Consider the following 13,323-nt stretch of genomic DNA (forward strand, 5'->3'; position numbering starts at 1 on the left):
AGCCCTTTTTGCTCTAGTTATATGGTACATGGTTTGAAGTCGTGCAGGTAGCACCTTGTGTGGATAAGACAGACCCCCATGGGAACTGAAAAGTGGATTCAGCGTTCCCCAAGTCGTATGCATTTATTAGATCCCAGCAGTCGCCTCTTCGTTGCATTCACATCGCTCCCCTGGTGATGGCTCCGGCTGCTTGCTGATAAAGTGGTGGGCTCATACTGTCTGTATGGCGACGGGTGGTGGTTTCTTATCAAATAGAAAGAAGAACGCGCAACCCTACTTTTACCAACAACCCTACTGGGATCCACAGGACCCAACTGTGCTCGCGCTGTAGCCATACAAAAGGCTCAGAAAATGAGGAGTCCGTGAGTCTTCTGCTCCGCTCGAGTGTAGCGTTCTGTGCGATGACGCACATGCTCCTCTCTGCTTTGCACACGGTCGGATCGATTGCCCATATATTGTGGGGACGCGTTGCAAATGGGAAAGGTGTGGGCAGTCCACACTCTTCAGATGGAGACGACCCGCATGGATGCACTCATGCCTGCAACGTGTATCCGTCGCATCTCGTCCTCCCATCAACCATCCGCATCGTCGTCACCGTTAAAGCTCACCTGGTCACGCCGCCCACCTGATCATCCCGTGCCCCGGTAACCGACGGCTATTTACTTCGGACCCAAGGAGGGCACATCGCAGGTCGAAGATGGACCTCTCCTCGCTCGATGTGAGCCGCCCTAACGTCGGCAGACTTCCTGTGCGCTGAACCCCACCCTTGCGCTGGTTGCCTTTTTTTTCTTGCTCACCCCCTCGTTTCCCAACCAGCCCTTGGGGATCGTCTCGAGGATCTACCTCCTTATCCAGGCCATCCTTTCCTGGCTCTTTGCACCTCTGCCTCCCTGTGAGTTGCACTGAACTCGGAGCCACCGTGAAGACTACCTGCCTTTCGCATATATGCCACAGTCTGACTCTTCGCTCAACCGCCGATGAGGTGACCGCAGCCCAACATGCCGACCAAAAGCCGCTGGGACACGTCGCCGTCGTCGGCACGGGCATCACCGGCATCTCCACGGCTTCCCATCTGCTCGGCCACGGGTTCGAGGTGACCATCTTCACTGAGGACGCCGACGAGTCGCACATAGGTGGCATCTGGTCCCGCGTCAACTCGACATCGGGTCTGCAGATCTCGAGCATCATGTACCGCTTCCACCCAAGCGTCAAGTACTCGACCGGCTACCCAAAGCGCGACGAGATCCTCGCCAATGTGCGCGCTATCTGGGACAAGTACGACCTCCAGCGCCGCACGCGCTTTGGCACCACAGTGAAGCAGGTGACGCGCCACGAGCCGAGCTCGACAGACCCCAAGGACGGCGGGCACGCGCGCTGGATCGTCAACGGAGATGAATCGGTTGTCTTTGACGGGATCGTCGCTGCGACGGGCACATGCGGCACACCCAAGAAGATGGACATGGAAGGGCAGGAGAACTTCCAGGGCCAGATCGTCCACTCGTCGCAGTTGGACGACGTCGAGCTGCACGACAAGAAGGTCATCATCATCGGCGGTGGCGCAAGTGGCGTCGAGGCTCTCGAGCTCGCCATCGAGAAGAACGCTAAGACGGCTACTATCCTCGCGCGCAGCGACAAATGGATCATCCCGCGTACGATGCTCGTCGACCTCGTGTTGAGCTTGCAGCCGCTGGGGCGCGAGACGTTCCTGAGCATCATCCCCGAGTTCCTTCTGCGCAGGCTGCACTACCGCGACCTGGCGGAGAAGATGTCACCGACGCAGGGCTTCTACACCGGCACGCCGATTGTCAACTCGTCCTGCTTCGAGCACATCCGCCGCGGCAGGGCCGACTACATCCGCGGCGACGTCCAGCGCGCGACACAGCGCGGAGTCTCGTTCAACTTGCGCCCGCGTGGTTCCCGGCCGGGCGACAAAGGCACGCACATCGACATGGACGCTGACGTCATCGTCATTGCGACCGGCTTCAACAAGCCCACGCTCGACTTTCTCCCCGCCGACCTATTCCCGGAGGACTACGTGCGCCCGAACATGTACCTCCAAAACTTCCCCGTCAATGACTGCTCTGTCCTGTGCACTAACGCCACGTTCAAGGACGCCGTAGGTACCGTCGGCAACTGGCACATTGGCATATACGCGCGCATCTTCATGGTCTTCCTCATGGACCCCAACTGCCGGCCCAAGCCGAAAGACATGCGGCTGTGGGTTGACCTGGTTCGCTTCATCAAGGAGAACGCGCCTGGAGGCGGGTTGGAGTGAGTCAATTTCCAGTGTCTCCCCCTCCCCACAGTTGCACAGTCGGTGCCGGCACGCTGACGTCGACGCTGCCTCCTCGCCCTCTTCCTCTCCCTCTGTTTTCAACAGATTCTTTACCTACGCAGAGCTGGTAATTTGCCTACATTCCCAAGGCTGTGATGGCCGAGTGCATGCGCTGACCGATGGCACCCCTTCCTTTCTCGTTCACCCCCTCTGACAGGTGCTATGGATGGTCACATTCCTCTTCTTTCGTCTTTCCCGTGTGCGCTACGCCTTCTTCGTCATCCTCGGTCTCGGCTTCTGGTCGCGCAACAAGCGTGCTGCGCAGCAACCAAAATTTCACCTTTCCATCTCCAAGCGTGAGTCATAGCGCATCGCGCCGGCTCGCCCAAGTCGGCGCCGAGACTCTCGCAGCGCCTCTGTCCGTTCGCTTCTGCAGGAGAATGGGCTTCTGACGTGCTCCACGATCCATGCATGTCCGCGCAGTCATTCCGCACTTTCCCCGAAAAATCAACGTGCTCAAGGCGCTCGGCGGACCGGCGCGCAGCAACGCGCATGCCCCCAAGACCAACGGCGTCAAGGCTGACTGAGGGCCCCCTTTGCCTATGTAGATATCATCATAGCCCTGCTCGGACCCTCCAGCGCCAGCAGCAGCTGCGTTCGTGTATTGCTTCGTTTTGTGCGTTTTCCTCTTTGCAATTAGGGCCTGTCTACCGCCTTTCAAGGCAGGGTGCATACATACGACTTCTCTTCGAACTGCAAGGCCTTCAGGGTATCGAAGCATTCGGCTCACATTTTTGGCGGCTTGCCGGCTGCACATTCGTTGCGTTCCTCCGCTGCTCTAGCGATGTACATTTAAGAGTATTGGTTCGATCGGATTCGTAGAGGAACAGGTTCCTATTGGGCTTGTGTGCGCTGTGCGCCGCGCCTCTGCATTGCAGTATACATACCTGGCTGGGCACCACGCTCGCTCAGTGTGACTTTGACTTTCTGGCCGCCGCACCCCTCGCGCCGCCCTGCGTGACCTTGCCGGCGATGGTGAGGTTGGCAACGATCTCGCGGCCGAGAAGGTAGGCGATGGTGGTGGGAACGAAGATCCAAGGAGTGTTCGGAATGAACCAGAGGAAGATGTATGTCTTCCAGTCGTTGTGCCCCGTCTTGCACCACCCTGATGGGCCGCAGAACCAGTCCTGTCATCCAGAAACACGGAGAATATCAGCGCGGGGAGAAGTCTGAAATGCGGAGAGACGCTGACGGCTTACATTGAACAGATAGAGGACTGTCTTGGAAGCGGTCATGATGACGGCGGTAAACCCGATGACGGGTGCAATGCATAGTGCCTCGAGGGATTTGTCGACGTACGCGAGGTAGAGGTACAAGAAGTTAAGGATGGTCTCCGCAATGTTCATCACGCTTTGCGCTTTCGGGAAACCGTCCATTGCGTTCCAGGCCGTTGGGCCATAGATGTCTAGCAATGGCAGACGAGATGAAAGGAAAACGTTTAGTCAATGAGAGCAAGGATCTAAACCGAAAAGCCCGCATAGCGTGGAGATATTGGAAGCCTCACAGTCGATCGTTCCATACAGCTCGTAGGGTGCCCAGATCCAGTGCAGGTCTCCACCCTTCATCGAGCGCGGGCGCTGTTATTGCGGATAGTTTAATAAAGTGATTTGATGGAGTCGTGCAGATGAAACAGAACGAGAAAAGATAATTATAGGAAGAGAGCAGCGTCAGCACATGTATTTTTAGGTATCCACCCTAAGAGTATGCAACGAGGCGCATCGTACCAGGAGAATGTACCCAGTGTCCCAGCATACGATGAGGGAGGAAATGAGGAACCATACCCCAATGAACTGAACACGCAGAGAAATGAGAGGAGGTCGCGGCCAAGTCGGAGACAAGGCATCAGCATAGGGTCAAAGCTTCTCCAACAACTTGCTTCCGAAGAGGCACGCACCGTGGATGGCTTGTGGATCGACATCATGGACAGAGATGCTGGGAGTGAAGTGGATGTGTCGACAAGCGGGTGTATGTACCGTGACCAGTGATTCTTTTGCAATAGGACAGCAAAAGATGGGGCCCACGGTAGCGATGCGATGAGCCTGCAAAACGGACGGTGAAGATGTAAGATGTGAACGCGATGGCTGGCTGGCGATGATGTCGTATCTCCTTCGCTTTTGGGTGTGGCGCTGTGCTGCGTGGCAGATGTACATTCCAAGCCCTACACCAGTCATCTGCGCAGGCTGCTGATCGGCAGCCTGGAAGTGGGCCCATCAGCGGTCAGCCGGAAGTAACCACAGCCCGAGTGACTGGCCAATCAAAATCTGACCGACAGCGCAGCGCCGACACAGTTTTAGTCTGCACCCCGCGGAGAACGCGGAGGGGCCACAGCGAGAGCCAAAATACATTCAATTGCCGGCCAGTAAATGCGTACAGAAGTGGGCTCAAGTAGGGTTTACACTGGAGCCATCTATCGCAGGAAGCAGGATACGCGAGACGCGGCTGCCTGCAACCCTGTTAGTTATACGTCATCTTCCATTTTCCGCTGGGGAGAAGTGTAACGGAAAGGCTCACCGTGCGTGGTAGGCCCAGCTTGGTATGAGCATGTTGGAGCCGTGACTGGTATCAAGTACAACAGTGCCTGATTCAATGATGCTCACCTAGACTGCGAGCTGAGGGCCCAGTCGTTTGAGCAGCTGCTAACCGAAGCTTTTGTGCTGCCCTCCCTTGAAACACACGAGGAGTTTACCGTAAAGAGCACACTGCACAACCATGTCGCGGGAACTCCAAGTGAAACATGCGCTCCGCAGAATCATCGCGGACGCAAAGCAGACCGACCCCGAGCTCTCGTGAGTCAATCTTTGCATTGGCGGGGTTGGGGGATACCCCTGGCCGCGTGCCTTTAGAGTATCTGCATGGATTTAGAGGGGAGAGAGGCTGACGAAGTAATCCCCTGCATGCATCGGGATCTCCTACATGTGCTAAATCGCTACCAACGAAGTACAGCCAGTTCAGCATGCGCAATGTCAAAGAGCATCTAGTCCATCGTCTCAATATATCCCAAGACGCTTTGAAAGAAGGGGGCATGAAGGCAATGATTAAAGACTATGTCAACAGGCTGGTGTCTGAAGTGAGCTACTGACACTAATGCGGACCTGCTTGCCTGAAAGTACTGACAGGTTCTTTGAAAATTTCTACTTTCCAGGAAGAACCGCTGGAGAGCGCGCCATCAGAATCTTCTTCACCTGCTAAATCTCATAGCTGCGCTATGAATCCGAAGGCGAACCAAAATGATTCAGCGAAATCAGACGCGGAATCCCCTGCATCGCCCGCCAAATCCACTCCGTGGGGCAAGAGACCGCAACCCTCTGATGCTGCGATGTCATCCCCTTCAACCCCTCAAAGCAGCCGCAATGGCATCAGCAGAGCGACCAGTGCACGCTCAGCAACTTCCGAGAAAGCCGCGAGCACACCAGGTAGCACGAGCAGTAAGCGCGAATTCATCACGGCTGAAGAAGCCGAAGCGGAAGGGTACTCGTCACTCTGCGACGACGAGGCGAGCAGTGACAATGGCGCGCAGAGCGGAAGGGCCAGCAAGTCAACCTTGAAGAAGCGGCGCATCTCCGATGATGATGGTGGCGATGGTGATCAGCCAAGTGTAAAGCCGGCCAGCAATGGCCATGGCAAGGTACCCGCAAAAGAGAAGGCCACGGGGGGTCGTAAGCATGTTGGCAAGAAGAAGGTAGCGGAGTCTCCGCTCGAGGCTGAGCTGAAGAGGCTCAAGTCGCTCGTCGTTGCGTGCGGCGTGCGCAAGCAGTGGGGCAAATTTTTTGAAGCGGAGATGTGTGCGGGGGATGATGAGTTGGCCTGGAGGCGGCAGAAAGCCTTGTTGCACAAGCTGCTGGGCGAGCTGGGGATGGTGAGTGTCAGCGCGTAGCTTGGAACTGCCGCGTGCCACTAATGCCAATTTATCATCGTCGGACAAACGAATTGATGTCTTCCAGAGTGGCCGGCTATCACTGAAGAAAGCACAGCAGATCAAAGAAGAGCGCGAATTCAAAATGGAGCTCAAGGACATCGGCGTACTCGGCAGTCCTTCGCGCACACGCAGCAGCAAGGCCGTCCAGGGGCGCGGACGCGGGCGCGAGCGCGGAAGTGCACTGGCAGGAAGCGAGTCGGAAGATAGAGGAAGTGACGACCATGCAGGGGGCAGCGGCGACAATGACCATATTCGCAAACGCCAACGACCCGGCGATGGCGATACCGAAAGAGACAGCGACGTTAAAGTTATCGTCAAGAGCAACCGCTTCAAAAATTCTTTGGCCAGTTTTGCCGCCGAGCTCAACTCTTCCGACACCGACTAAGGTCATCTATATCCCTGCCAAGCCTTGGAAGCACGCTGGGCACCTGCATTGCACGCATCCTCACATTTAATGTCATCGCTGACATCGCAACACATTATGTGAGAGCAAAGTAGCAAACTGCATTACATTGCATTTCTCTTCTGTGATGAGCACAGCCCTCCGTCTCGCCTCTGGCTTTCCACCTTACTTGCCTTCGTCCTTATTCTGACTTGCATCGCCGAATTTGATCTGCCCGCCACCAAACCCAAAGCCGCCTGGCTTGGAGACGTTCGCGAAGGAAAACGGCTTCGGCGCAGTAGTCGCTACTGATGCCCCTTCTGTCTTCTCGTTATTGCTGCTGCCATTTCCTGAGCTCGCAGCGCTTTGGCCGAACGAGAGGCCCGCGGCAGCCATGCCCGGTTTGCTCGCGGGACCTCCGCCGAAGGAGAACTGCGCAGGCGCATTCGTCCCGCTCGCGGATACTGTGCTAGTCGCAGAGCCGAAGGAGAACGCAGTGATCGGTTTCGACGGTGAGGACGTGCTATCGCTGAAGCTTGCTCCCATCGGATTGGAGGAATGAGACGAAGAGGGGCTGGCAGAAGAGCCAAAGCTGAAGGTGGTGCTTGGCTTGGCGTTGTTAGTGCTGCTGCTTCCGAAGCCGCCGAAGGCGGGAGCTGGCGCACTGGAAGAGGCTGTGCTCGTGGAGGAGGAGGCAACTGCGGGAGTTGAGGGAGAAGCGCTGTTCGAGCTGCCGAACGAGGTGGTTCCGAATGAAAACGCTGGCGTCTTGGTTACGCTCCCAAAAGCTCCAGTCGCTGGTGTAGCGGAGCTGGTTGAAGTTGGCGCAGAGGCAGGGGTGCATACAGGCGCAGTCGATGTGGATGTAGAGGGTTGTTTGGAGCTTGATGCGGAGCTTTTTTCTGGCTGCTTGTTTGCTATACTTGCAGATGCAGTCCCCGCGTCCCCAAATTTGAAGCCACCCGACGGAATCTCGAATTTCGGCACATTCGCGGGTGCTTTCACTGCAAGATTCGATGAAGGAGGCGGCACGGACACCGGCTTGTTCGCGAACGTGAAGCTCGTTCCAGCGGGTACCTTCGGCGGGCCTGCTTTGAGACTGTTTGACGACTGCGACGGCGTGTTGGCTGACGTCGACAAAGGTGTCGATGACGGCTTCGGCGCTGCCAATTCTGTCGAGGCTGCTTGTGTTGATGGTGCCAGGGATGGATTTGCCGCCAAAGAGCCACTTTCTTTCGGTCCTTTAGATGGGCGCTTCTTCTCAACTCCTTCGCGATGCTCGACGTATTTCCGCGCCAGCGAGCTCAAGTCTGCAAACGGGTCCTGCTCCATTGCCTTGCCTAGCGCCGTAACAAACGACGCATTCACCCCTTTGCATGACTTGAAGTACTGCAGCAATTCCCGATCGACCCCTTGAGTAGACTCTGTGGGTAACGCACGGCTTGGGAGAGTCCCGCCTGCAACGGATGAAGGATTTGGAGCCTGCGCCTTGGCGTCACCGTTCGCTGCTGGTTGTGAGAACGAGAACGAAGGTGTCGATGGGCTAGCTTGTGATGCTGCAAATGCAGATCCAAAGGAAGACCCAAGGGAAGGCGTCGAAGGCACTGCGGAGGCAGTGTCCCCAGTGACACCAGACGTGCCATTGGTCTTCCCTGGCGTGCCGAAGCCAGAAAAAGTTGCGAATGGATTCGGTCGGCCCTCTGCGGAAGACGGCGTGAAAAGCGCTGGAGTAGATGAGGCAGCCGGTTGCCCCAAAGAGCATCCCGTCGATGGCGCACTGGCAGCAGGCGAAGCACTGAAGGAGAAGGAGGGGGAGGAGAGCGATGGGGCCGAAGTAGTCCCCAGCCCTTTTCGTTTCGGTAGACCCTTAATACTGTTCGAAGGAACATGTCTCGTGAGCACCTTCGAATATGCCAGGACCCGGAGGATCTAGTATCACGCACACTCTAGGCTGATTTTCGGCCAGCTGCGACGAGCTCTGTTCTTCGTCGTCGTCGCCATCGTCGTGGAAGCCGTCTTTCGTGATTTGCTTTGCCGCTGTTCGCTTCATCTTGGCACGCCTGAGAGAACAAAAGTCTAGGAAGGGAAGCCCAAGGCTGTCACAGGCCTATTCTCATGTTCAGGTGAGATTAGACAAGAGCCAACTGGCTCGTGGAATGAGGACTGGGGTTGTGATGCTATGATCGAGATGGCTGAGCCAGCAGAATTGGGTGGCCGCTTGAAGTATGTGTACAGCGCCAAATTTTTGGATGGGCTCGGGTCTCTCGCAGCCCACAGGAAAAGTCAGGATGGTGCAAACGGTATGCATGTTTGTTTCTCTTAGTCACAAGCTTCTGATGTAGACGGAGGACTTGACCTGCTCACCTTGCTCAATTCCTTTCATCTCCACGCAAGGGTTGGAGCAGGAACGATCAAAGTTCGCGGTCAAGCAGCGGCTGCGTACATCAGATAGACCCTCAGTAGCCAAGCGCTGACGAAGCCGCCACGGACACTTCCAAGCCGGAAATCTCAGGACTCGGCAGTTTCAGTATCGTTACTGCTCTGCCGACGGGGATGCCATGCAAGGTCCACTACTCTGTCCAGCCCGGTGACCAGGTCGAACAGGGCTGCCGGGTGTAAGCGAGAAGCTGTCATCAACATGGCGATCCACTCGGTCTTGATCTTCAACAACAATGGAAAGCCTCGCCTGACAAAGTTCTACACCCACATGCGAGGCGGCGTATCAACGCAGCAATCGCTCCTGAAGCAGATATATGCGCTGGTTTCTCAGCGGCCGGATGGTGTATGCAATTTCCTGGATGCCCCCGAGCTTAGGACCATGCTCAGCGCGACCATCGCGCATGCTGTGCGCATCTGCCCTGACGGAGAGAACGACGCATGGGTTAAGGAGACACGACCGGATCAACTGCGTGTCATCTACAGGCACTATGCAACATTGTACTTTGTCTTTGTTGTTGATGGCAGCGAGAGCGAGCTAGGAATATTGGATCTCATTCAGGTAAGGTCTATACTGACCGTGAGCTGAGGTCACCTGCCCTGACAACGAATTTTTCACGCATTGCAGGTCTTCGTCGAATCTCTCGATCGATGTTTCGAGAACGTCTGCGAACTCGACCTCATCTTCAACTTCGATCAGGTGCACGCCATCCTGGGCGAGATGATCCAAGGTGGATTGGTCCTCGAGACCAATATTAATGAAATTGTCGCATCTGCCAAGACAATCAATAAGGCACGCAAGGTATCCGCTGCCACGTCCGGGGGTGGAGGCGGCGCCGCGAGCTTTGGAACGGCAACAGGCTCCCAAGGTGCTGGTGCCGGCGTAGCTTCCATCATGACTGCTGGTGGCGGCGCAGGGTGGAATGTGGCTGGTCAAGTGGTGAGCTGGGCCCTTCGAAGGGGCTGATAGTGGAGTTCACGACCGGATTCAGGATTCCGAGTATGGTATATGGGTTGTATCATAGCAGCCTTAGAGCGCAGTTGTCCCAGTCAGAGCAAATGAGGCCAAAGGTGACCGGACGGGGGATCATAGGAGAGTATTCGGACGTACATCCACGTAGGTTACTTTTGTGGGGTATGTGTTGGATCTTTTCCAGAGTCTGATGAACCGTAGCGTTGCCGCAACGCTTCATGGCTCTTTCTTGAGCAGCGTGCAATCGACCTTGTGTTGCTCTTTGTGGTCATGCATCCGAACGTGTACAATGACCCGTTTTTAAAGCCGGTGCACATCCGACGCAGTCATACACCATCGGTTACCTGGACGACCAGGGGAACCAGTGAGCCATCGACCTTCCGTTTCGTATTGGAAAGGCGAAGCCAAGGCTGGCTCAATTGGACGCGTGGAAGTAACGCATCTCTGCTGAAACATTGTCGCAACCCTGCGGTCTGTCAGCGACATCCGGGACAAAGTCCAACACGAAGCCTTCAAGAGTCACGTGGAAAGCTATACCTTCCCCAGTCCAACACGGCGCTGGGCGTCGCCCCAAAGCTTCAGCATTCCGTTGCCCAGCAGAAGGATCACCAAGAGTTTGAGGGCAGTCAAGCATTTGAGATCTTGTGGCCCAATCGCAACGTGCACGCCAGCGTTGGCGCCGAATGAGAACGGTGACCACGGAGCCATGATGGTTCATGACATCCTCCGGTCTGATGCGTCTCTTTTGTATGCTCTTGTTGTGCATAGGTTGCAATGACCACCAGGTCACGGGTCTCTACCTGTGTTCGCGCCTCGATAACGCATCAGGAGCCACAATTTATGCGCCTGACGAAAGACAATGCAAGCGCGTTTCCGTTTTAGTCTCACCGTCACGCGACTGCCGGGCTGCGGGGAGGGAGATCATGAACACGTACGGACGCTCACACCGGTCAGTCTCTGCAGCCCTTGTTGACAGAGGCGACAAGTACACAAAAATGCGTGAAAGGAGCGTTGATTGTTTCTATGAGCTCGCCTACACCTCTTCCGCAGCGGTGGACCACCTCTTGGCCACGTCCCACAGTGAAGCACGGTTACCTAGCATTTCTTTCGCCTCTGCATCCGTCTCGACGCCCCGTCCTCTAAATCCGTTCTGCCATGTCCGTTCTCTGATTGGACCTTCGAAGATGAGATCGCAAGTGTTGTATGACCAGTCAATATGTTCGATCTCTTCCTGTGTGCTTTCTTTGGTCCCTGGTGCAGCCGAGCCAGGAGCATCCGTGACAGACGGTGTCGCGCTGACATCTCCCTCGTCATCACTGGCATCTTTGGGCCGGCCGGGGTCTGTCCAATTGATGCGATGAGTCATGAGCTTAAGGTACGCTTTAATCGCCTTGGCGCCACCTTCGACAATGACTAGCGCGAAGTTGGGACTGAAGACTGTGATGCCGGTGAGGCCCAGCTGCTGCGCGTTCTTTCTGATTTTAAACTTATGCGAAGGTGATACCAGATGCTTGATCTTGAAGACCAGACAGCTTAGCCCCTTCAACTCATCCTTCTCTCGTTGCATCTCTGCCTTGGCTCGTCTTTCATCCGGTGTCAGCTTGCGCTCTTCGTTCATGCGTTCGTGCGCCTCCTTTCTCGCTGCTACCTCACGACGGACTCGCGCCTCGATCTTAGTCGGATCTGCTACTGCCTCGCTCGTGAGCACGCGCATAATGTTGGAAAGCTTGACTTTCGGTGGCGGTGGCGGCAGCAGGCCCATCTTGATCCTATCTCGCTTATCCTGGATCTCTGCTTGTCTGCGCATGCGACGCATCTTCTTCATCTCCTTCTTGGTGAGCATCACACCACGCATTGGAACCTTGTCCTTGTCGCCGGGCGGAGGGATGGGAATGGGGTGCTGAATGTAAATGTCGATTGGACTCCCGTCCCCTTCAATGAGAGGAAGAGGTAAATCAGAGTCTTGTGCCTTGCCTTTGCCCTTGAAAACACCGTTTAGCTCCGGCTCTTTCTTGACGATGGTCGCATCGGCAATATGTACGCCTTCGTAGCCTTCTACGCCTTGAGGGACGAATTGAAGATCCCACCATTCAACCTGCGGTGGCTGCTGCTTTTTCAGCACGCGTTCCTCTCCTGTACCATCCAGGCCCGCTTTCTTCGCACTTTCCGCGATGCGCTTCTTGATCTCCTCCAATTGCGCTTCCCTCCGCATCTCCTCAGCTTCGGCAATGTGGCGCCCAGGACGTGCGAAGTGGAAGCCTCGATGCATCGATCTGCCTTTCGGCGCGGAGCTGCCTTCGGCAGTAACCTCTTCGGCTGCAGCTAAATATGGGTTAGCTTCAGGAGGGGCTGGGCTCGAAGGGAAGCCTGGACGCTTCTGTGTCGCTGCTTGAGCGTTAGCCCGCACTGTGGAGAATCTTGGCGCCATCGGCTTCATGCTGGAAGGAGCTGGCTGAGATTTGTTGCCTTGAAGCAGCAAAGGATGAATTCCAGTCGGGCGCTCCTCTCGCACTGGTGCGGATGGCGGTAGACGGGCCTGCGAGGGTGAATAATTGAGTAATCGTAACGAAACACACCAGCAACCAATGTTTCTCACCTGTGGCACGCCGGCGCTACCCGTAATACGTGAAATCTTCGCCTTTGCCGCAGCTATCCTTGCAGCAATGTCATTGGGTGCAGGAGCAGATGTTGCGGGGGCAGAAGCAGCAGGAGCTTGCGGACGGGCGTTTGCTGCCGCAGGTGTAGCACATACGGGGGATGACAATGACGCCCCACCTTTGCTCGCATTTCGAGTAGCAGCGAGCGCAGCAGCAGCTTTCGCTTTGGCAGCTGCGATCTGCGCCTGAATGCTGACCTGTTGCGCTTGCTGAGACTGCGCAGCGGGTCCGCCTGCCGGTGGACGGACAGCGACCGGCGCACCTGATGTGCTGCGGATCCGCTGGCGCGCTGGTCCGTCATTTTGGCCTCCATCATCTGGGTGGGGGCGACGAGGCGGCATAATTGCGAAGTGGCGCACTCCAGATCCTGCCCTGGTGTTTAAGACCCCGTCATCCGAACCATGCCTTGAAGCATGGAATCTCGTATGTACAAAGCCCAAATGGCTGTGCCTGTGTTCCCTATCGCGCGACCTTGATTGTAGGTCTTGAGGTCACGACTCAGGTCTGTGCCTCCTTCTCATATCAAAGGTCATTGGGTAGGTCACGTGATGAGAATTGCTGCGGGCCGTCGGCAAGCCGCGAGGCGCGTGCTCACAGCTAGGGTAACCAACACCATCTTCGACT

At 56.1% G+C, this 13,323-nt stretch overlaps 6 protein-coding genes across 6 annotated transcripts; 3 read left to right on the forward strand and 3 right to left on the reverse strand.

Moving 5' to 3' along the window:
* The first annotated feature begins 578 nt into the window (after nucleotides 1-578).
* On the forward strand, nucleotides 579-3,171 carry K437DRAFT_255574 (FAD/NAD(P)-binding domain-containing protein). The gene is made up of 6 exons (XM_013388666.1): nucleotides 579-748; nucleotides 817-892; nucleotides 993-2,271; nucleotides 2,381-2,402; nucleotides 2,493-2,631; nucleotides 2,759-3,171. Exons 1-6 carry the CDS (start codon nucleotides 698-700, stop codon nucleotides 2,860-2,862), a joined length of 1,671 nt encoding a protein of 556 aa, XP_013244120.1. The 5' UTR covers nucleotides 579-697; the 3' UTR covers nucleotides 2,863-3,171.
* Nucleotides 2,764-4,464, reverse strand: K437DRAFT_245637 (uncharacterized protein). The gene is made up of 5 exons (XM_013388667.1): nucleotides 4,230-4,464; nucleotides 4,060-4,125; nucleotides 3,840-3,912; nucleotides 3,535-3,740; nucleotides 2,764-3,462 (listed from the first exon to the last, which is right to left on the reverse strand). Exons 1-5 carry the CDS (start codon nucleotides 4,254-4,256, stop codon nucleotides 3,244-3,246), a joined length of 591 nt encoding a protein of 196 aa, XP_013244121.1. The 5' UTR covers nucleotides 4,257-4,464; the 3' UTR covers nucleotides 2,764-3,243.
* A 580-nt stretch (nucleotides 4,465-5,044) lies between these two features.
* Nucleotides 5,045-6,636, forward strand: K437DRAFT_267649 (uncharacterized protein; the record flags this gene model as incomplete). The annotated part of the gene is made up of 4 exons (XM_013388668.1): nucleotides 5,045-5,121; nucleotides 5,279-5,402; nucleotides 5,478-6,191; nucleotides 6,277-6,636. The coding sequence occupies 4 exons, from the start codon at nucleotides 5,045-5,047 to the stop codon at nucleotides 6,634-6,636; spliced, it is 1,275 nt and encodes a 424-aa protein (XP_013244122.1).
* A 90-nt stretch (nucleotides 6,637-6,726) lies between these two features.
* Nucleotides 6,727-8,749, reverse strand: K437DRAFT_293911 (uncharacterized protein). Its single transcript, XM_013388669.1, has 2 exons — nucleotides 8,577-8,749; nucleotides 6,727-8,506 (listed from the first exon to the last, which is right to left on the reverse strand). Exons 1-2 carry the CDS (start codon nucleotides 8,681-8,683, stop codon nucleotides 6,820-6,822), a joined length of 1,794 nt encoding a protein of 597 aa, XP_013244123.1. The 5' UTR covers nucleotides 8,684-8,749; the 3' UTR covers nucleotides 6,727-6,819.
* An 84-nt stretch (nucleotides 8,750-8,833) lies between these two features.
* On the forward strand, nucleotides 8,834-10,174 carry K437DRAFT_86423 (uncharacterized protein). Its single transcript, XM_013388670.1, has 2 exons — nucleotides 8,834-9,631; nucleotides 9,698-10,174. Exons 1-2 carry the CDS (start codon nucleotides 9,272-9,274, stop codon nucleotides 10,034-10,036), a joined length of 699 nt encoding a protein of 232 aa, XP_013244124.1. The 5' UTR covers nucleotides 8,834-9,271; the 3' UTR covers nucleotides 10,037-10,174.
* Nucleotides 10,175-11,075: 901 nt separating this feature from the next.
* On the reverse strand, nucleotides 11,076-13,040 carry K437DRAFT_267652 (PRP3-domain-containing protein; the record flags this gene model as incomplete). The annotated part of the gene is made up of 2 exons (XM_013388671.1): nucleotides 11,076-12,578; nucleotides 12,639-13,040. 2 exons carry the CDS (start codon nucleotides 13,038-13,040, stop codon nucleotides 11,076-11,078), a joined length of 1,905 nt encoding a protein of 634 aa, XP_013244125.1.
* Between the last annotated feature and the right edge of the window lie 283 nt (nucleotides 13,041-13,323).

This window comes from Tilletiaria anomala (assembly GCF_000711695.1).
Source record: "Tilletiaria anomala UBC 951 chromosome Unknown K437scaffold_25, whole genome shotgun sequence".
NCBI lineage: Eukaryota > Fungi > Basidiomycota > Exobasidiomycetes > Georgefischeriales > Tilletiariaceae > Tilletiaria > Tilletiaria anomala.